The 23,062-nt window shown below is 42.4% G+C and overlaps 2 protein-coding genes and 1 non-coding gene across 3 annotated transcripts; 1 reads left to right on the top strand and 2 right to left on the bottom strand.

The window, feature by feature from the left end:
- Positions 1–619: 619 nt before the first annotated feature.
- Positions 620–16,165, bottom strand: LOC109444086 (uncharacterized). Its single transcript, XM_088791855.1, has 4 exons — positions 15,168–16,165; positions 8,869–9,038; positions 6,904–7,031; positions 620–4,295 (listed from the first exon to the last, which is right to left on the bottom strand). The coding sequence occupies exon 1, from the start codon at positions 16,163–16,165 to the stop codon at positions 15,683–15,685; it is 483 nt and encodes a 160-aa protein (XP_088647981.1). The 3' UTR covers positions 620–4,295; positions 6,904–7,031; positions 8,869–9,038; positions 15,168–15,682.
- On the bottom strand, positions 10,624–10,730 carry LOC141573011 (U6 spliceosomal RNA). Its single transcript, XR_012498595.1, has one exon. It is a non-coding gene; the product is annotated as a U6 spliceosomal RNA (small nuclear RNA).
- ADRB1 (adrenoceptor beta 1) lies at positions 15,995–19,028 on the top strand. The gene has a single exon (XM_019725196.3). It carries the CDS (start codon positions 16,304–16,306, stop codon positions 17,699–17,701), a length of 1,398 nt encoding a protein of 465 aa, XP_019580755.1. The 5' UTR covers positions 15,995–16,303; the 3' UTR covers positions 17,702–19,028.
- The last annotated feature ends 4,034 nt before the right edge of the window (positions 19,029–23,062 follow it).

Raw genomic sequence — 23,062 nt, 5'->3', positions numbered from 1 at the left:
GACGGGAGCCAGCACACAGATTCCCGTAGTCCTCAGGCCACGGAAGCCAGTTTGGTGTTAATTCTGAAGGCAATGTGAAGCCAATGAGGAGTTTGAAGCAGGAGGGCTAAGTGATCATGGATGTGTTTGAAAAAAATGACCTTGGCTGCAGAGTGAAGAATGAACTCTAGGAGCAGGAATGGAAGTCGCTGGTGTCTGTTGCCAGGACGATGGGAGATAATGGGAGATGATGCTGGCTTGGACCAAGGTGGCAGCAATGGAGAAGTGAAAACATTGTGGATACAGAGTTGATAGCGCTTGCTGATGGACTGAATGTGGGGAGAGGGAGAAAGAGAGGCATTGATGATGCGTCCTGGGACCCTTGCCTGAGCCCCTTAGGTGAATGGTGGTGCAATCTCCTGAGATGGGAAGACTGGAGGAGCAGTTTGGGGAGGAGTGGAGAGTAACAGTTTCAGTGTTGGACAAGTTAACTTTGACGTACCAGTATGCTGTAGGAGATGTGAAGCAGACAGCTGGGAGAAGTCAGGCCAGGGATATAGATTTGGGGGTCATCAGTCTATAGATTTTTTATTTGAAAAGATTAGTTATACATAGAATTACCATATAAACCAGCAATTCCATTCGTAGGTATTGACCCCAAAGAACTGAAAACAAAAGGTTGTACCCAAATATTCATAGCAGCACTATGTATGTAAAAGAGCCAAAGAGTAGAAACAACCCAAACGTCCGCCAATGGGGAACACATAAAGAAAAACACAGCGGAATATTATTCAGCCATCAAAAGAAACGAAGTACTGATACATGCTGCAGCATGAATGACCCTTGAAAACATCATGCTAAGTGAATGATTCCATTTATTTGGAACATTTAGAAGAAGCAAATCCATAGAGCCAGAAAGCAGATTAATGGTTGCCAGGGGCTGGGAGAGAAGGGGATGGGAAGTGAGTGCTGTGACTGGGGATGGGGTTTTCTTTTGGAGTGATGAGAATGTTCTGGGACGAGACAGAGGTTGTGGTTGAACAACAACGTGAATGTACTAAACCATACATTTTAAAATGATATCGTTTATATGAATAGGTATTTTTACCACACACACACACACACACACACACACACACACACACACACACACACACAGAGGCAAAGGGACTGAATGAGACGATCTAAGGAGAGGGTGGAGATGATCCAGACTGAACACCAGAGCAGTCCAATACTTACAGGCCAGGTGGAGGAGGGTTGGCCAGCAGAGAAAGCTAAAAAGGGCGAACTGTGATCTAGGAGGAAAACCAGGAGAGTTGCTATCCTAGAACCCAAATGAGAAACATGTTCCAAGGAGAGTAGAGCGACCATCCGTGTCCAGGGCGATGACGTGCGTGGCTCAGGTAGATAGTACCAGGTTCACCTACCCCGGAGTGGAACCATTCTGAGCTCTGACCAGCACTCCGTGAAGATGCTCACTCCCCAGGGTGCTGCCCGCACAGCGCGTTGTCAAAATGTTTGCCAGTCTCAAAGGTGAGAAATGGATCTCAGGGTAGTTTTCACCCGCCATCCCCTTACTGAGCGTGAGGTTGAGCATCTTTTCAGATGTTCAGGGGCCATTCGCCTTCTTTTTGTTGTGAGCTCTCTGTTCATGGTCTTTGGCCATTTTCTGTTGAGCTGCCAATCTTTTATTCTTGATTTCTAGGAGCTCTTTAAGTAGCAGGGAGTTTGGTCCTGGATTATCATCTCCTTTCTTGAAACTGTCATCTCTTTTTCTCCTCAGAAGTACTTTCTCCTCGGTCTTCTCTCACCTTCCAGGATCTCATCTCAGCATTTTGGGATTTTTTTGCCTTCTATGTATAGGGGTCACTCTCCCACTTTGTGCCTTCAAATACTAGTGTCCCCATCTTGGCCACCTCACTTCACTACATACTCTCCCAAAGCATCCGTCCCCTTCTATCTCTTCCTCCACCACAGTTCTTATTACAACTGTGTGCTAAAAATGCCTAAATCTATATGTCACCGGATGTTAATGTAGGACTTTCCTGATGCCTCAGTCTGGGCTGAGACCCCAAAGCTGAAAACAAGGAGTGTCAGGTACCCACGCATTCTAAAGAGGAGGGCAGACACTGCAGGGGGTGACCCAAAACAGCCCAGGGGCTGAGCCTCACCATGAGTGTTGTTAAGGAGACTTGAGTAGTTTTCCTGGGTTCTTTGCAGAGTTCAGGGAGTGCTATGCCTCCTTCCCACCCCCTCAAACCAAAAAGCGGTCTTTAAGAGAATCGTTTGAAGAGTCTGGCTTATGTCTAATGGAATTCAGGGCACACAGGATTCCTACTGGACTCATGCTGAAGAAGATTTAAAGGCTGGCTTGCTGCGTGGGCCCCAAGAGAGACGAGGGTACCCCTGGGAAGCATCCTTAATTCTTGCCAATGCTGTTTCTTGTGGTGGGGCGCCACATAAATGGTTATTTTCTCCTATTGGTCACAGAAAGATGGAACACAATTTTGAAGACATTACAAGGGTAACACTGTTGACTATGCAGAAAGCTGAGAGGCAGACTTGACATACTAGGAACAGTAGAAGAGAGGAAATGCCAAATAGGCAGAATTTGGTAACTCGTGGAGGACCAGCACTAAGCATTCATGAAAAACATCCTTACACATGAAGCTTTTAAAAAAAGCTAAGCATAGAAAAAGTCATGTGATATTATAGCATATATTCACTTAAGATTTTTTTCTATCAATTGAATTCAGACCTTAGTTTCAAAAAAATAAGCTGTTCCAACACAGGACAAATGTTAAATAAGGACTCACTATAGAGTGGTGAAGAGCTTTGGCTTGAGAGTCACACAGACCTGGGTTGGAAGTCCTGTTCTGCCATTTACTAGATGTGAAACTTTGGGCAAATCATTCAACTTCTCTCAGCCTCAACTTCCTTATTTGCAAAGTAAAAATAATACCTGACAACACCATGACAAAAAATAAATGAGATATTTTATATGATACCCTTCGCATAGTGTCTGGGGATCAGACGTGGGTTTTGAAAGAGAATGTGACATCCATCACTAATCATTAGGGAAATGCAATGAGGAAAACTACAGTCAGATATCACCTCATGCCTGTTAGAAAGGCTATTATCAAAAAGATAAGACACAACAAGTGTTGGGGAGGATGTGGAGAAAAGGGAACGCTGTGCACTGTAGATGGGAATGTAGATTGGTGCAGCCATTATGGAAAACAGTATGGAGGTTCCTCAAAAAATTAAAAGTCAAACTACCATATGATCCAGGAATCCCAGTCCTGGGTATATATCCAAAGGAATTGAAATCAGTATCTTGAAGAGATATTGCACACCCATGTTCATTGCAGCATTATTCACAATAGCTAAGGTATGGAAACAGACTAAATGTGGATGAATCTGGAGGGCATTATGCTAAGTGAAATAAGCCAGACAGGGAAAGACAAATACTGCAAGGTATCATTTATACATAGAATCTAAAAACAAAACAAAACAAAAACCCATTTCGTAGAAACAGAGAAAAGAACAATGGTTGCCAAAGGGGTTGGGGAAAGGCGGAAATGGAAGGATGTAGGTCAAAGGGTACACCTTTCAGTTATAAGAAACTAGGTTCTAAGGATCTAATGTACAACATAGTGATTATAGTTAATAGTATGGTATTGTATACTTGAAAATTACGGAGAGTAGATCTTAAGCGTTCTCTCTCACACACACAAACAAGAGTTAGCTATGCTAACAGTATGAGGTGATGGAAGTCAATTATCTTGATCTTGGTGGTCACTCTGCAATGTACACGTATCTCAAATCATCACGCTGCACACTTTAAATATAAACTTATATTTATCAATTATTCCTCAATGAAGTTAAAAAAGAAACTCTCCAAAGGTAAACTTCTTGAGGACAGGGTCTATGTCTTTCATACAGACTTACTGTTCTATATCCCATGGCAAGTGGGTTTTCACAGCTATACATAACTATCAAGATGACAACAATGATGATATTTCAGTTGGCAAAAATTGAAAGATGCTTTGTCCATCATAAGTGTTGCCGGAGGTTTTACATAGCTGCAGACAATGTTTTTAAAAAAGATAAAAAGAAACAAGAAAAAGAAAGAGCGAATGTGACATAGATCTGTAATATGTTTCGATTGCACTGCGTTGAAAAGAATGCATCTGTCCTCTGATTCTATTTCAAGTGTTTAATTTTGGTCATTTGTTTTGGTGCTTTCTGACGGACGCTGCTGACTTGCATGGAAGCATTATGAAATTTCCAAAGAAATTTCTTTGGAATGTGTTCTGAAGGAAATTGAGAAGAAAACAAAGCAAAAGGAAGTATGAAAACGCAGCTTAGGAGTTCAAAAACACTATTTGCTCATCATAAATTAAGTTAAAAATCTAGCTACACAGTCATCTAAATAATACTCAGACCCACAGATTTGAGCTTTTCTTTAAGGACCGTCTTACATAAGATTGCTCTACTGAACTAACCTCACCATTAAACACAGTTAGATGTGACATTTAAAAATATATAGTTTCATATACATCTACAGCCATGCTGTTTACATAGCACACACACAGATCTATCTGTAAGGAGGAGTTGGCATCCCAGCACACAGAATGCCATGCAATGTTAGAGACATTCTCGGGTTTTTCCAAGTTAGGCGTCTGGTTCCACAGCTATCTAGGAAAGCTGTGAACCATTCCTAATATGAAATGGCAAAGCAAGTCACCAGATTGAGTTTTTAGACCTTAATTAGGTCGGATTGGGTGAGGGAGGGGAGGGGTTGACATAAAAGTCAGGCTCATTTGGTCCGTGGCCATGTGCAGGTTAAAATATTATTATCTCTGTCATCAGTATCGACAAAGGACAATTTGATATACAACTCAAAGGTACACAAAATTAGGCTACTCATGAGCTTCAGACCCCAAAATAAATCTAAATCAATCTACCGAAGGGAATGATTTCTTAGTCAAACTTCTGCTAGCCAATATTTTAGGATCTGAACCATCCTCTCAATCAACATCATTTCTTCAAGGTCATAAACATCCTGTTTTTCAATAGATTCTGTATGAGTGAGTACCTGGTTTGATCTTGCCTCAAAGGCCAGCTTTGTTCTTCAGTTATAAAGGTTTGTTGTACCTCTCCTATCCAGTTATGTGCTGTCTGTTACACTAATTCTAGCTCAGGAAAAATAACAGGCATGATGCAGCTGTGGAGAACAACTCTGAGTAAGTCTACACAATTTCAAAACAACCTGCTGAAAAGTAGTCTATACAACAAGCAAGTGGATTGGCAGATTTTTCACCTTGCATTTGAATTATTAAAGTGAACCTGAATTTTTCTATTCCATTTGCAAGAAAACGTGAGTTTCTTGGTTTGTAACGAAAGCTATAAAACGGTAGTATATTTACCCCTACTTTAATCCCATACCAAACAGAAATATGCCTTATACTCTCCCCTCCCCCACCCCATGCTAAGACCCAGGCTACTTCCTCAGCACACATGGACACTTTATCTGACCACATCAGCCTGTGGCATTCACAACTTTGTGGCAGACTGCAAGCCTACTACACACCTGACTGTTCTCAGGATCTGGATGCCCATTTATTTGGGGGCCATCTTTAGTATGAGATATGCCCAGTCATGATGTTTGTGCTCTGTCCCAGGAGACTTATTACAAATATAGCATGTATGAGTGACAGGTGACTAAAGAATGTGCACAAGGTGGCGAGCTTTCTTATAGAGGAACACCTTGTTATGGGTTGAAATGTGTCCCTCTCAAAAATTTGTATTGGAGTCCTAACTTCCAGTACCTCAGAATGTGACCTTATTTGGAGATAGGATCCATAAAGAAGAAATCAAAATAAAATGAGGTAAGGCAGGTCTTGATCCAATATGACGAGCGTCCTCATAAAAAGGAGGAATATGGGCACATCGATAAACATGCACAGAGGGAAAGCCTGCCATCTACAAGCCAAGGAGAGAGGCCTAGAAAAATAGCTCCTTTCCTCACAGCCCTTGGAAGAAACCAATTAATTCACACCTCATTGATCCAGCACCATTGGAGAATGAAATAGTCCATATAAATTCACTTTCTAAATAACGAAGTGTCCTGGAAAATAACAAGTTCCCAAATTTTCATACTACAATTTTTTTAATAAAATATTCCTAAAATGCACACTCCTTATTCTTAGAGGACAGTAAACATAATCGAAACCTTTCTCAGTGACACAGGACCATCCGTGGCTGCGAGGTACAGAACACTTTGTCTCTGCAGTAAAGGGCATCTGTGGTTTCTCTGCTTTCTCTGCTAATATAAAGTTCCCAGACATCCCTTCTCCCCCCAGCATCATGCTCATTCCTTCACTTCAATCTGCATCTCCTAATCTGTTATGAAAGAACAGAAACTGGACAAAGACGACATTGCAACTGTTTTTGAAATAAAATTAAAAGTTCCGAGTTAGGGTCTGAAAGACTCTCCTAGGGATTAAACCACGCGTACTTGGAGAAACTTCTTTCCTCTCTTCTCAGGGGCTGAGGTGGTCAGGCCCTTGTACTCAGGATAACTTAAGTGCTGTGCTACATTGACACAAAGCAGGTCACAAGAGATTCTTCTGGCCTCCTTGAGATGTTATGAATTTATACCATAAAGAGCAGCAGCTTGGATCAATTATAGCTCGGAAATGCACTTCTCTATTAAGAGCCCAGGGGGGCTTTGTTTTGCCATTGTTGTTGTTGTTTCATTTATTTGGAATAGGGTTATACCATAGGGTAGAACTCTCTGGAATGAACTTTCCATGATGTAAAGTTAGTTTGGGAAATTTTAATTCCCCACACAGAACAATAATCAGATTAAAGGACCACAAAAGAATACACTTGCCTTTGAAATAAAAAAGTACTTACCAAATTAGATTCTTTATTACATCCTCTCACTTTTAAAAAGAACGTTCATTCAATTGTTCAATTTCCGCTGATTGGAAGCTGGCTCCTTAGCCGCCCTTGGTTTTATATAGCATGAAGATTTTTTACTGCTTTATGACCCATCAGTGCTGCTGGTGGTGGTGGTGGTATTAAAAAGGAAAAGAAAAGAAAGCAAGAAAAAGGAAAGGCTAATGTTTATTAAATACTTACAATGAGACATGGACTATGCCAAATGTGTTTATGTGCCTTATCTCATCAGATCTCCCCTAAACACCTCTCAGGTAGTTACAATTATTCAAGTCGTGTCAGATATTGACACTTCAGTCAATAATGGACTACATATATAACGGTGGTCCCATAAAGTTATAGTAAGTCTTTACTTAATGTGGTTGATAGGTTCTTGGAAACTGCAACTTCAGGTGAAACAACAAAACAATACCAATTTTACCACAGGCTAATTGGTATTGACAACGGTTAAGTTCCTATGGCATATTTCTGATCACAAAAACATCACCAAACTTCTAAATAAAGAACCAAAACACTTCTAATACTTAACATTGAAATAAATGTGAGCTACATATACAGTAAGAAAGATTAACAAAACAAATAAGATAATGATTTTTCCAGCCCACTTATTCTAGTTCAGGGTCACCGGTGGCTGGAGTCTCCCCCTGCAGCTCAGGGCTCAAGGTGGGACCCAGCCTGGACAGGCCACCCTTCCATTGCGGGGCACACACACACCCACACGCACACACACTCACACTGGGACAATTCAGACACTCCAATTCACCTCCCTGCACATCTTTAGGGTACGGGAGGAAACCAGAGTCTCTGGAGAAAACCCATGCAGACGTGCCAACTCCATACAGACAATGGTCCAGACAGGAATCTATTTTTATTTTTTCATTAACATCATTATGAAATGATGTTAAACTAAACTACATGATTCAAGGACCTGCTGTAGAATGAAGCTGAAAAATGTCCTGCTGCTTGGTGATGTCTCTGTTGCAATGTCATAGCGCAGTGTTTTAAGTGTTTGTGGTGATGCTGGTGTAAATAAACTATTGCATTGCTAATTGTGTGTTGTACACACAATTACAGCGGTAGGTTATCCCACCTAGGTTTGCATAAGTGCACTCTATGATTTTCACACAACGATGAAATCGCCTAACTGCTTTTGTATCCTCGTCATTCAATGGTACGTGACTGTGTTCCCTTTAAGAGACGAAGTGGAGGCCAGCGGTGTTCAGATAACTTGTTCTCGGTGAGTCACTCAGCTACTAACTGGCAGAACCTGGATTTTAACCCAGGCAGTCTGACTCCAGAGCCTGCATTCTTAATCATTATGATATGTAGAGAGAGGTAAATGTCAAAATGTCAAAACTGATTACTAACATTAGTGTGATCTTGCTAAAGCGCCATAATTTGAAATTATGTAATAGAAAGCATCTAAAACAAAAATGCGTAGGCCAGGTATATTTTCAAAATCTCCCATCAATACTGGTTATGCTATAAAATACTGATCATTAGTTTTTTGCAAGGTTAATTATGGGTTTTTAAGTTGCTTAATAAATTACTTTTATTCTAAGTCATCTCCCAGATGAATACTTATGAAAACTATACATATGAGTATATATGTGTGGGAATTTTTCCCCAAGATCATTATCCTCAAGACAGAGCTATGAAAAGGCATCTAATCTCTATTAATTAGTAATAGGGGGAAATGTCAAAAATGCCTGCTTACAGAGTGTCTGGCAGCAGGAGAGAGGAAAGCTAGGGAGTGGGATGGAAATGGTGACAAGTCACAGTAAAATCATCACTTTAGATGCTTTCAGAATAAGAAAAAAACAATATTTTTCAGGACTATGCCAATACCACTTTAATGCATTTCCCAGGCTTTTCAGAAAACTTCAAAGCTTAGTACTAATATGTATGTAACTTAATTACCTGGTCTGGAACAACGCATGTTAGGATGCAGAAATGACAAAGCAAGTAGAGCTTGCTTTTTAATTTTCTGTTTGAAACTCCCAAACAGCTTCATTTGGCTCTTAAATAAAATCCCCAAGCTTGTCACAATTTTTGGGCCTTTGATGCTCAGTAAGGGTCTTCCGTGACATCTTTTTCCAGTTACAAATTAAAAAAAGAAAAAGAAAAACAAAACAAATTACTTAATTGCTTAGCTTTTCTTTGGTGCTCTTTTGTCTTCAAAGTTAGGTTTATGTGGCACTTTTGGAAATTCACACAGAAATGTACTAACAATGAGAATTTCATTTGTGTAGATAAATATGATTATTCTAGTTCTATTATATTTATACCAACTGAAAAATACAAATAAATTTTGCACGATAGAATCTCTTCACTTGTTCAGAGCTAGTCACTTAAAAAATTACTCCATGACCTACTCCAAGCCCTCAAATAAATCATGGAATTAGATTATGCTGACAAGTAGTAATAAGGGGGCCAAAATCTGTAAGGATCCAGGTTCTAGTAATTGAAGATTAGCTGAAGACGCAGGAAAGAGAAGAATCCCTTTCCTTGAAACCTTAAGCACATCTCTCTCCTTATGCTTCCGTTTCTCCATATTAAAATGGGAAGGAGAAACGCAACCATTTCTCCACCAGTGTGAAAAGTAATTTATGTTTAGAAGACGTCTGCAAAGAACGTCATTGCCCTCTTAACATTTAATTAACGGATAACGCTCTGGAAACAGAAAGCTATCATAGGATAAAGATCTCTGACAGGTTTTATTCAAGAAGCTGCAGAGCTGAGACATCATGGAAAATAAATGTCATGTCAAAGGTATGATATTTATTTTCAAAGCAAGGAGCCCGACCACAGTGGTTATCAAAACCAAAGAAGCAGCCAATACTGTCTCCCTAGTGTCTTCAGACTCTGCCCTGTGAGGTCTCTATTTATTGAAGGGTCTGGATGAACTTTCATATAGTAAGTAATTAGTAAGTTAACAACAACGATATCTATGCAATACAAAGAATTGGGAAAACATATGGAAGAAGATACCTGTTTGGTCTCCTCAAAGTTGTGAGTGAAAAGAAAGAAATGTAAATGATTTGTTCTGACATCCAGAGGCAGGGCAGACAACCGGCTTTTCTACTGGCTCCCTTTGGCAGTTGCATTCAGTAGGATGGCCCAGACGCCATCTCCCATGGATGAATGGAAAACACATGTCTTCTTTTATTGTAGAGAATCTACTGAGCATAAGCTTTTAAATGGTTCCTGTTCTGCACAGGAGTTTATGAAGTACCAACTACACGGCCAGAATAAATGGGAGCTAAAATGTTTAAAAGGTATCATTTCTACCCTTCAGGAACTTAAAACAAAGGGTTGGGGAATTTTTGTTGCTACAGATTCCTCAGCTTTGTACGACATAATTGCTTTATCTGTTCCAGTGTCTTCGATAATAAATAAAACCAAGAGTTTTCAATAATTAGCACAGTTTGTTGTCATTACAAGCTCTGGGCTTGGGCAAGCTGAAGAACAACCCTTAACCAAATGTTTTTCACCTGTAGTGATAATGCTCCTACTGCCTCTAGCACTTTAAGAGGTCAACTAATGATCAATCAATTTTTATTCATGATACAGCTGAATAAAAACAGAATTTTTGAAAATTGACTTAAGTTTTATATTACATTGCCTTTTTAAAAAAATTAGTTTCACACGTACAAAACAGTGTACTAGACATTTAAAAATAGGGAAGGCTTCACCAATTTGCATGTCATCCTTGCACAGGAGCCATGCTAATCTTCTCTGTATCGTTTCATTTTTAGTATATGTGCTGCCGAAGCGAGCACTTTTTATTTTTATTTTTTTAAGTTCCTAGTCATGGCACTAAATCATTAACTTGAGGGGGGAAAAATCCTTTATCTGCTGCTACTATGTCATTGTTGAAATACTTTAAAGGAATCTATTTCAGAGAATCACATGAACAAATAGTTAGGGGGAAAAATGAATAGGGCACATACCAAGGAAAGGCACCAAAAAAAGGGGCGGGGCAGGGGGGATAAAACTTTCTTTAAAAGATTTGCAAAAGGTAAAAGCTTTTAAAAATAGTTCACTGTTATCCAGCCTCTGAGTCATATTAATATCTAGTGTGAGAAAGAAAGGAGTCAAACTGATTAATAAAGAGAAGCTTATTTAAGTGAACTGATTCTTCTCATGAAAGCAAATCCTGACACCTGTCATGGTTTGAAATGTCCCGATGATTGGTAAGAGCAGTTTATGAGCTACAAATATATGGTTCTATATGAGATTTCAAGAAGCTTTCACATACATTACCTCATTTAATTCGAGCACAACCCTGGGAGGCAGTGAGTGGCGAGTGCATTCTACAGAGGAAGCCACTGCTGAAGGTCACAGTGAAAAGTGACAAGGCCAGGACACAAACCTTGATCTTCTGCCTCCCAGGTCTGAACACTCTCCAACACTTTCCAAATTTTGAAAAATATTATTATTGGCTCTAGCACTGTTCAATGTACTTGTTAGACATACCAGGAACAGGAGGAGGAGGCAAAGATGGAGGAAGTTTCCAAATAGTCCACACTTTCCTATGATTATACCACTGTCCTCTGTGCTCATTCTTATCATAATGGATGGAGTTGCTTGTCTCTGTGTAAACTATGACTGCAAAACCAGTATATGACCTTAAGTACCAGCCACGGGTACAGGCTGTTCTTTGGTTACTTAGTTCTGGGTGACTGTTTCAGCAGTAGTATTGCTTTATATGAAAAGTTGTCTATCTTGACTCAGAAATAGCCATTTGAGCTCTGATTAACAAATCCCCCCACTGATTATCAGCCTTGAGGCAATCTTGCTTACTTAACATTTATTGATTTGATACATTTATTGGGGCTTTAATTGAAAATTTCCCCCAGATTTCCATTGGCCCACCTTCCAGCAGTTGGCTAGTTACATTATCCCGTTTACTTTTACCTCATTTTCTAGGTAAGTCAACTCAAGAGTGGAAATGTCGTCACCTCGCTCACGGCTTACAACCGCAGGCGGGCGGATACCTATTAACTACTGCTGTGTGGGTCTTTGATTGAATCTAAAACTCGAAACCAGCTTCAAGTCATCAGCTATTCTCTGACGGCAAAATGCCTGGATACATAGTACCATAAAGCTAAAAAAAAAAGGTCATTTACCTCAAATATTTATGAAGATTAAGTAGTGCTTTTTATGGCTGTGGACCTGCATGGCCCCTTTGGAAAACCTCTTATGTCCCATTTTATTCATTACCAAGTAGGTATAAATTTATCTCATGAGCCTACCTTATATTTGTAAAGTATTTAAATGCTTATGTGAAAATACTGACTAGACTATAGGGACATAAATTCTTACTGTAAATTCTAAGCATGATGTAAAATTATAACTCTAAAACCACTCAATAATTTCTCATACTAGTAAATATAAAAATATTTTAATAAATTAGACATTATATATTTATGAATCAAAGCTTCATGTTAATTAATATTAAGCAAATGTTAGTAAACATGGGAGATAGAAAAATGTACAGGATAGTCCTGGCTCTCAGTGATCTTACAATCCATATAAGAAAAAGGGAGAGAAACCTATAAAAATTAAATAAAAATATGACAGATGCGAAAAGGCAAAATATTGTTGACACATGAAATGCAATTATCAGAGTAACCACTGTAGGTAGAGGAAGGAGAAATCACTTCCAGAAGCAGGTGGGCAGAAATAACTGTAAAATAAAAAAGATAGATCTTGAAGACTGAATCCACTGAGACAGAGATGGAGGAAGGGATTCTTGATGGAAGGAACCCAATGAGAGTACAAATGCAAGAGAGAGAGAGAGAGAGAGAGAGAGAGAGAGAGAGAGAGAGAGAGAGAGAGAGAGAGGATCTAAAAGAGGAAAAAAAATTCAGAAGTTCAGGTTAGAGTGACATGGAGAGTTCTAGTCCAAGGTAGTACTGGAAAGGCTATAAGGCTATTCGGAACTGGACCGTGGAAATCTCTGAATGCCAAGCTGAGGAGTTAAGGTTTTTGAACAGAAAAGCATATTGGTCAAAGCAGTGTTTTAGAAATATTAATTGGGTATGGTATGCCAAATTAAATGGAGCAGGGAGGATTAGAGGCCTGGAGATCAAAGAGAATACATACCAAGTTCAGGTGTGAAATGATGGTAGTGGGATGGGAAAGGTAGAGGTGGGGGCAGGGAATATTGAGGAAGAAGGCCACTGGCTCTCAGGTGTGCTGCTTAGCATTGATTGTTGGAGCTTTCTGTCATTTTCTAAAATCCTGTCAAATCCAAGCGTTCCTAAGAAGTGATTCATTTGAACAATTGTGAGTGGGGAATGGAGAAATTATTCATTTTGAACTTGCAACATGTAATACCTGTATAAATGGATATATCGGACCTTTTCTTCTTGATCTTGTATCCTTATCTGAGTACAAAAAATGTTAGCTCAAAAATGTCCGAAGAAGAGGAGGAGGAGGAGGAGGAGGAGGAGGAGGAGGAGGAAGAAGAAGAAGAAGGGAAGGAAGGAAGGAAGGAAGAAGAGTGCCACAAAATGTAGGAATTAAAGGAGATCTGAGAACATTTTATTTTCAAAGAAAGCTGACTCTAGTTGAACCTGGACTATTCCAAACTTTCCCATCAATACCACTGAAGGAAAGCCCCAAGAATCCTGGGATCCCCTGCAGCCCTCTAGTGGAACTCCTATTAAAATAACTTTCTGGTTTTGAAGATTTATGATTTAATGAATTTTTTATCCAGAAATTCAGACAAGCTTGAATGAGCAAGGGGGTAAGTTTCAGGAGAGTTTTTCAACAATTCTCTATACATGGTGTGTTTATACATACTATGTATACAAATACATACATATTTATAGACACAGTAAAGGTATCGGCATCTGGGCTTCTGCACTGAACCTCTACAACCAAGTTCTGGCCTTACTGCTGACAGAAATGCAACCCCTTCATCCTTCAGGGGCACTTGAGCTTGGCACACTATTCCAATAAAACCACTTGACAGAAAGATGGCTCTGATAGAAAGCCTCCTCTCCACATTCCCTGCACTTCACCCCCTAGCCCAGCAGCACTCAGAACCCCTTTCCTGGGAAGTGTCAAATTCAACTCTTTCCAATCCCTTGGCTATTTTGAGACTATCCCTTGCGGGCGGGTGTGGGGTTCAGGGGGTACAGAAAGAAGCAAGAGGGGGAGACAGGTTTGCAGTGACTTGGGTAACTAAGACTCTCCAGAGATTATACTTAACTCAGGGTATAGTTTCTATTCCTCCCTCTTTCTAGACCCTCTTCTTTCCTTGCTCCCCTGTCCTCAACCTCTCCAGTTTGGCAGAAATAGGCTGACAGGTCCTAGGGCAGGGATGAACGAACAAATAAATCACACCCCCACCCCCAACACTCCGATTATCAACTCTGGGCCTAAAACAAATTTATATGTTCAGATTTACATAAGAGAAGGTGGTTAAAACTGCTTGACTTTACAAACTGAATAAGCATTGCTTTTAGCTCTAGACATGGGTTGGTGTGGAAGTCAATCTCTCTGCAAGGTAAGAACGAATTTGGTCCAAAAGCTAGAAAGATGCGTGAGCATTACATAACATTTTCATGCACCCATATATGGGTAATTGGAAGCTGTTTACTTCTGAAGGATTCAATTAAAGACTTTTTATTTTCCAGGTTGAGCTGAGGACCTTAATTTGAGAGGGGGCTTGCAGTCCTGCTGCATTGTGTGTTCCTGGTGGCTATCCTGTCTGTTTGTCCCCGCACATATCCCCACACATAATCCACAGACAGCTAGGCACGCAACTCACTAATTTCAAACTGATTTATTTGCCAACTCAGAAACCACTGATATAATTTTAACTGCTATCTGATTTTAATCCTCTTGAGTATTTACATATTTTCTTCTCTCATCCCTCCAAAATTAATCCTAGAGTTCTGAGACTCTGGGAACTTGGACAAAGGAGAAAACCAAGCCCACCAACAAACCTGAAATCTCAGTTCATTACATCAACCATAACTAACAGTACTTTTCTGTTTGTAGTGACCCAGCTCGAATTGTAAAATCATGTCAGTAATAAAACACAAAATGCAGGTGTTATTACTGAATGGGAAAAGTCTGAAATGTAATTAAATGTGTTCTTTCTTCACTGCAGTGTCATCTACTCTTATGTCTAAACATTTGTGTTTCCTTAAGCCTCTCTCTCTTTATAGCATCCACGCTCATTGTTGCATTATACTCACATTATTCATTAGTTGAGACTGGGGAGTGTCCAACTGGTCCTCAGCACTAGCTGTCAGATGCACAAACCTTAGCTTCCTGTCTGCATCTACTGCACTGGTACAACAGAAGCTCCTTGCAAGAATAGCGCCCCGAGAGCGTTCCTGACAGATGCGTCGTTTGCTCTTCTAGCAAGGCGCTCTGCTGCAAAGTTTCCTCTTACCACTAACACCCGCTTCCGATCCCCTGAGCTGGCAGGACGCAGGCTGGCTGGGTCCCCTCCTTGACCAGGAAAGGGTTTTACACACACTCTGCTAGGCAGCCCGATCCGAGAAACCATCTCCTCCAAACCCATCGGTCAGACTGGCAAAGGTGTCCTGGGGCTGGGAGAACACCGAGCTTCCCTCCCGGCAAAAAGGAGAACTCGCTCCGCTCCGCAGGAAAACTGGGCACTGGAGGTAGAAGGGATGCCAGGGGGTCGGGAGAGCAGGAGGGAGCCGAACGCAGGAGACAGAAAGGGCGCAGAAGGGAGCCGAGCTCAGGAGAAAGTGGGGGCCTTAGGAGAGGGGCAGGGACGCGGGTGGGAGCTGGACGCAGTAGGGAGCTTGGGGGAACAGGGCGCAGGAACCAGCCAGAGCAGGAAGGGGCGCGCGCATAGACACCGGCGGGCGCCCGGCAGGCGCTCACTGCTCGAATCGTCCCGGACTCCCCAGAGCCGCTGAACTGCGGGTGGGAAGGGGTGCGGGGCGTTGGGGCGGGGTGGGAGGGGGTGAAACCAACTAGGGGCGTGCCTTTGTTGGGATTGGCTACAGGAGCCTGACGCGAAGTCCGAGGGGTTGGCTTGCGGGAGTAGGAGCGGGGTGGGGTGGATGCTGGGTGCCTGAGCTGCGGGCTCAGCGCGCTCAGAAACATGCTGTGGTCTCGGCGGCTGTTCCAGCAGCGACAGCGGCTCCAGCAGCAGCGGCGGCGGCGGCGACGGCGACAGAGCTCGGCTCCCGCAGGGAAGGCGCCCGGCGCCCATGCCTCCGGCTCTGCGCAGCGGCTGCCCTGACCTGGCCGCGACCTTCCTCCGCGCGCCCGGCCGCCCCAACCTCTGGGGTGTTCCCCAAACACGGCTCAACCCCGCCACACACCCCGCCCCCGGCCTCCGCAGCTCGGCATGGGCGCGGGGGCGCTCGTCCTGGGCGCCTCCGAGCCCTGCAACCTGTCATCCGCCGCGCCGCTCCCCGACGGCGCGGCCACTGCAGCGCGACTGCTGGTGCCCGCGTCGCCGCCCGCGTCGCTGCTGACCCCGGCCAGCGAGGGACCTGTGCAGCTGTCGCAGCAGTGGACCGCCGGCATGGGCCTGCTGATGGCGCTTATCGTGCTGCTCATTGTGGCGGGCAACGTGCTGGTGATCGTGGCCATCGCCAAGACGCCGCGGCTGCAGACGCTCACCAACCTCTTCATCATGTCCCTAGCCAGCGCCGACCTGGTCATGGGGCTGCTGGTTGTTCCGTTCGGGGCTACCATCGTGGTTTGGGGCCGCTGGGAGTACGGCTCCTTCTTCTGCGAGCTCTGGACCTCGGTGGACGTGCTGTGTGTGACGGCCAGCATCGAGACCCTGTGTGTCATTGCCCTGGACCGCTACCTCGCCATCACTTCGCCCTTCCGCTACCAGAGCCTGCTGACCCGCACGCGGGCGCGGGCCCTCGTGTGCACCGTGTGGGCCATCTCGGCCCTGGTGTCCTTCCTGCCCATCCTCATGCACTGGTGGCGGGCTGAGGGCGAGGAGGCGCGTCGCTGCTACAACGACCCCAAGTGCTGCGATTTCGTCACTAACCGGGCCTACGCCATCGCCTCGTCTGTCGTCTCCTTCTACGTGCCCCTGTGCATCATGGCTTTCGTGTACCTGCGGGTGTTCCGCGAGGCCCAGAAGCAGGTGAAGAAGATCGACAGCTGCGAGCGCCGCTTCCTCAGCGGCCCCGCACGGCCGGCCTCGCCCGCGCCCTCGCCGGGGCCCCCGTGCCCCGCCGCCACCCCGCTGGCCAACGGGCGCACCAGCAAGCGGCGACCCTCGCGCCTCGTGGCCCTGCGAGAGCAGAAGGCGCTCAAGACACTGGGCATCATCATGGGCGTGTTCACGCTCTGCTGGCTGCCCTTCTTCCTGGCCAACGTGGTGAAAGCCTTCCACCGCGACCTGGTGCCCGACCACCTCTTCGTCTTCTTCAACTGGCTGGGCTATGCCAACTCGGCCTTCAACCCCATCATTTACTGCCGCAGCCCCGACTTCCGCAAGGCCTTCCAGCGCCTGCTCTGCTGTGGGCGCCGGGCCGCCCGCGGGAGCCACGCGGCCACCGGCGACCGGCCGCGCGCCTCCGGCTGCCTGGCGGTGGCCGGGCCACCGCTGTCTCCCGGGGCCGCCTCGGACGACGACGACGAAGACGACGTCGGGGCCACGCCGCCCGCGCGTCTGCTGGAGCCCTGGGCGGGCTGCAACGGCGGGGCGGCGGCGGACAGCGACTCGAGCCTGGACGAACCGAGCCGCCCGGGCTTCGCCTCGGAATCCAAGGTGTAGGACCGGGCACCCTCCCCACCTCCCAGCCGGGACGCGGGCTCTGCGCGCCTAGAGGGAGAAAGCCCAGGCGTCCCTGAATGGCTTCCCAGGGGAAAGAGATATGTGTTTACTCAAGATCGAAAGCAGGTGAACTCGAAGCCCACAAACCTCATCTGAATCATCCAAGACAAACAGAAAAGCCACGGATCGTTGCACAGAAAGGAAAGTTTGGGGAGCGGTGAGAGAGTGGCTTGCTGGTTTTTCTTGTGTTCTTTTTCCTGTTTGAGGTTCGACCTTCTTTTGTGTGTGCGCATGATGCATCTTTAGGTTTTTGTTTTGTTTTTGTTTTTGTTTTTGTTTTTCCCCAGGTGTTTTTGACACGTTCTACGAGGACTGGGTAGGGCAAGGGAGAAGCATTACGGGGTAAAAGTCTTATCAACTTGACTTTCCGGGAACAGGAGCGGTCAGCCGGAGCGAGAGGGGGAATGACAATTTGTCGGGACATGTTTCCTTTTGCTTTCCAGAGAAATTCCATTTTAATTCCTGAGTGAGGATTTCTCCTGTTCCTAAAGCAAAGGGAAAGGATTATGCAAAATCCACGTTAGAAGAAATTGTAAGCTATTCTTGGAACAAGCCTCACCTTGCTTTCCTTTTGTAGGGTAAGCCTGCTGCCCCCGTGCGCCTCGGTAGTCAGGCTGAGGGGTTTCTACCTCACACTGTGCACATTGCACAGCAAAATAGAAAGACTTGTTTATATTAAACAGCTATTTATGTATCAATATTAGTTGGAAGGACCAGGCACTGAGCCTCTGTGACATGTGACTGTCCATTGAAGACAGAACAGAAAAAGAAAACAAAGAGGAAACAGTTCAGATTACTAAACGTGGGTAAAAACAAAACACAAAACAAAACAAAAAAAGGAGTGGTTAAAAATGCCATTTTTGCACAGTGTTAGGAATTGTAAAGTCCACAAAAGATGTTACTTGCACAAGAAGAAATTAAATATTTTTTAAACGTGGGCGGGGGAGATCTTAAAAACTAAAATAAAATTAAAACTCTACTTCTGTTGTCTATTATGTTATTTAGCTAATGATTTATTGGAAAAATACCTTTTTATACTCTTTTATCATGGTACTGTAACTGTATCCATATTATAAATATAATTATCTTAAGGATTTTTTAATTATTTTTTTATGTCCAAGTGCCCACGTGAATCTGCTGGTAAAATTTAGCACCTGTGTGTAAATTCTATTTTCCTCTGTGTGTTTTACCAAGTATTTATACTCTGGTGCAACTAACTACTGTGTGAGGAACTGGTCCACGTGCAATAAATACCAATGAAGCACAATCAAGTTTATGTACCGTGTGTCTGTAAAAGGTCAGTGATCATGGAAAAGACAGTTTGCTTTGTTCAAAATATAGGCTGGATTTCCCATAGAGCTCTTTTAATAATTTTTCATGATTCAATAACATAGAAAAATGCTTCTAGACCAAATAAGGCATGCACTTCCTCGATGTTGCAGACTCACCCTAAATTTTCACAACCGGATTGAAGGTATTCTAGACTAATTGTAGGTGTTTTCAAGAGCCCATCTGCTGTGCTTGACTTAAGAAGTAACGTTTGGGATTGTATATCTCCTAAAGAAAAGTGATCAAGCCAGGTTAACTCAGTTGCAACTTTGCACAGAATGCAGGGAAGAAGACTAACTTGTTGAACTGTCTCCTTGGAATCTGGTAAGTGGCTTCCACTTTTTCTTTTCCAATAGAAAAATCACAGCCTACCGATGAGCAGTGTATGCAGATTGCCATTTAGAATGAAAAATGCTTTCACGGTTAAGCAAAAATTTATAACAAAGCTTTTAAGTAAATATTTTTTTTTCCTCTTGTGTAACTGGACCATTTCAGCAGAAGTTCTGGGTGGGCAGGTCACAGGTAAAAGCAAATGTGAAAATTTTAAACTTCCTAACAAAATTATGACACCCAATGGATAGGATAGTTTTCATAAAATTAGTTCCTAAGGGAAGATTAATTTTACATGCTCCAAAATAAGTCGATTTAAGTATTTATCTTTGTATTTTTAAACAAGCTTTTCAATTCATGATCGTGCAGTAAAGAAACCAAAGTAAAGAGCATACAGTTTGGGCTCGTCCTGAACTTTAACGTGAACAAACTATTCTCTACTAAGGAAAGTCGATTCTGATTATCCCTTTTTTTTTTCCTCAGTGGGATACTCTAAAGACCTGAAGACAGTCTTCTGAGAAAGGTCAATTACGTAGATGTTTTAGAGACTAGCAGAAGGTTGCAGGAACAGCAGCAGTTTCAAGAAAATTTTAACCCCTTTCTCCAGGAAATAAAAAGGTGGGGGGAGAGGCTGGGAGATGGCAACACTTCTTTAAAAATACAAAGATACTTATTAAAGAAACTTATTTTGGAGAATGTAAACTCAATCTCAGGATGAAATCTCACTATCCTTTCCCTTAGGAACTAAATACAGGCATTTCTATCTTCCCTTCCCCTACCACAAGTATGTAAAATATATTTTGTTAAGGGTTTTGTCCCTCTTTACTTTAAATTCTACTACACAATTAATGGACAATGTCTAAAGTTTCATGTGAAGAATAATACTGAAGTACCAGGCTAAAGCTTCACTTTCCCAGTTTCCTGATTATCTACTTATTTTGTCTAGTTAAGTCTTCACATTTGAATAAAGAGAAATTTTCCCAGCCCAAAACATATGTATAGGCCCATCAGACCTCAGGCCTTAAAGTCATGCAAGTCCTTTAAACGTTAATAACAAACATGTATAACTTAACTACTTAGTTAGACAGGTCTAAGCTCTTTCGTGAATTAGGAAACAAACACTATAATCTTGGGACCAGTTTATATGTATTCGTAGGAAAGAAGAAGATGTTTCTGTGTGCCCTGACTTCTCTAACTAAGGATTACAAAGATTCAGAAACAGACTGTATCCATGATTCCAACTACCCATGAAAACTACCTTTTGTTGTTTTTGAAGAAGACAGACGTTAGATTATCATAGAAATGTGGGAAGCTGGGCTGCCCGTCCAGCAGTGGGAGGAGAAAACTGCCAATCCTATTTAATCTGGTAAAACAACGTACAGAAGTGACAGGAGGAGTGAATATGCAGAAAATCAACCTTCCTCCATGGGTTTGGGTGTAACAAAGTACCATACAAAGCCTCTAAAATTAAAACAGTGAACTTCAGTATGATCAAGATTCATTGATTTGCTACCTTGGAAATGATGTTTAAGTTGCACACTGTAAAGTTCTCTAATGTATATTCTAGTACCTGTAAGTTCTCCCTTCCATGTAGCAATGCATATAGTTTTGTCCCTTGGTGAGCTTACCTATATAAAACTTGGCAAACAGAGGTTATTTTTTTGGTCCACACTTTCCTTGAAACTGGAATTATTAATAACTTCTAAGTGGCTATTGTGAAACCTTTCTTTGTTAAGCACATTTTCCTAGCTTATTTTAATTTCGCATTTTGTTGACCGTGCTGACTTCCTCTGGCAACATGTAAAATTGCTAGGCGGAAATTCTGCACCCAAAGGATCAGGATGACATTAACATTTAAGTTTTCTTAGCAAGAGCTTCTAACCAAAGGTCTAAAGGAAAAGTATTCTATTAAGTTTTGCTGCCATTTGAGAAAGGCTGAAAAAAAAAAAAAAGTTTTTTTTGTTTTTAACAAAACTGGACCCATTAGTTCTTTGGAAGGAAAAATAAATAAATAAAAACCTTAGCAGTATTTCAAATTAAACACATTGGCACAGATAATTTAGTTTTATTTGGACATTTCTGGCATAATGTGCTGAGAAACACTAATTCTTTTGACTCCCTGCCAATTTGCTACTAATCAAAACGGAGAAGATATGCACTGTTTGGATTATACCTAAAAATAGTTGTGCTGCAGTCACATCAGCAAATGGAATTAAATTAATTTCTCTTTCTTCCCCTTCGCATACACCCTCCCACATTAAATTTCCATCAGAATATTGCTCCTGAATCTCATAGTTTGTGATTCAGTGTGTCCCAAATTTCATTGCTACATTACAATGATTTTTAAGCAAATTCCATTGAACTACTTGCTGAGAAATACACCTCTCCTGAAATTGCCTTTGACCCTGCTCTCATTTAAAGAGTCTGTACTAAATAGTCCTTATCATGTAATCAAAGCGGTATTAATACTATAAATACGTACTTTATGGATTAATTTACCTCATCAATAGTCTTTTTACTTTATGTGGGAGGAAGGAGATACTTTCTGAATCAATAAGATTTGGTGATGGAGCAGCTACTTGATGGAGCAGTGACTAGGCTTCCAAATCCAGTTGCTCTAAATGACAGACTAGAAACAGCAGACCAGGGAGAGCTTGCATTATGCTGGCAATATGGGAGCATGCTCTTTGCAGTCATGCTAGCATCACCCAAGAAAGCATTGTCTACATCTTTTAAACCTTTGCCTTCACTTGGATGTTGGGCAAAGGTCACTCTGAAGGTCTCTCTGCCTTCTATACCTGAAGCCGGTTCTTGTCTTGGACCATCACACTCCCTAACCCTTCTCTTGAGCACTTCTTCAGTTCTTCTTGAATGAACTAGAAACATCTAGGTCTAGATAAATTGTCTTTATAGCAGCATTAATATCTCATGAACAGTTTCCTCAAGCTCTTATTTTCAACATCTCTCAAAGCTTGCATTCCTTTTTCCTCTCTCCACGTTCCCTTGCTCATAGCCGTTAATTAGCAAGATCACAGTTTTCTTCCTATTCATTACACAAAACTTACCTATGATGCATTTTAAATATCTTAAGTTTGGATTTCTGCCTGAGAATTTCAGTATTGCTCATAATTATGACTAGAAAAAACTTTAAACTATTGTTTGTACTTGTCCTATAAAAGGTCTTCACATTGCGTTTAATATTGGGGGGTGCGATTATCTTAACAGCCTTGTTATTTTTGTTTCTCTTTATTTTTCAGTTCTTAATCGTATGACCTTGTCAGTCTTTCAGTATCCTGATCACAAAGGATAACATGAGCTGTTCTACCTTCAACTATTTGTAAATCAGTTTTCCTAGTCATTCTTAGGCTAGCTGATTTGTGGGAATTGTGGGTACAACTCTAGGAGAGCAGAAAGCTTGTTCAAGCAGATGGCCCAAAGACTGACTGATTTGGCTCTCACTGTGTTTGTTGCTGTGCCCAATGACCTTGGGGGAAGTCAATTGGTTTCCCTGCTACTCAGATTCACTTGTCACAAAGCTGGATCAGTAGCCTTTGTAAATCCCTTTGAAATGCTCTGATAGAAGGAATTTATTGCTTTGCGAAGTCTATCATTTCGAATACTTCCTCTTTACCTTCTCTTCCC

The sequence above is a fragment of the Rhinolophus sinicus genome, chromosome 15 (genome assembly GCF_057876585.1).
Source record: "Rhinolophus sinicus isolate RSI-liver-muscle chromosome 15, RSI-T2T, whole genome shotgun sequence".
In the NCBI taxonomy this organism is placed as follows: Eukaryota; Metazoa; Chordata; class Mammalia; order Chiroptera; family Rhinolophidae; genus Rhinolophus; species Rhinolophus sinicus.
This window is presented reverse-complemented; position numbering and strand designations above follow the sequence as displayed.

Bases quoted from the DNA above. Each gene is read 5' to 3' on its own strand.
- LOC109444086 (XM_088791855.1), bottom strand. From the start codon at position 16,165: ATGGGCGCCGGGCGCCTTCCCTGCGGGAGCCGAGCTCTGTCGCCGTCG.
- ADRB1 (XM_019725196.3), top strand. From the start codon at position 16,304: ATGGGCGCGGGGGCGCTCGTCCTGGGCGCCTCCGAGCCCTGCAACCTG.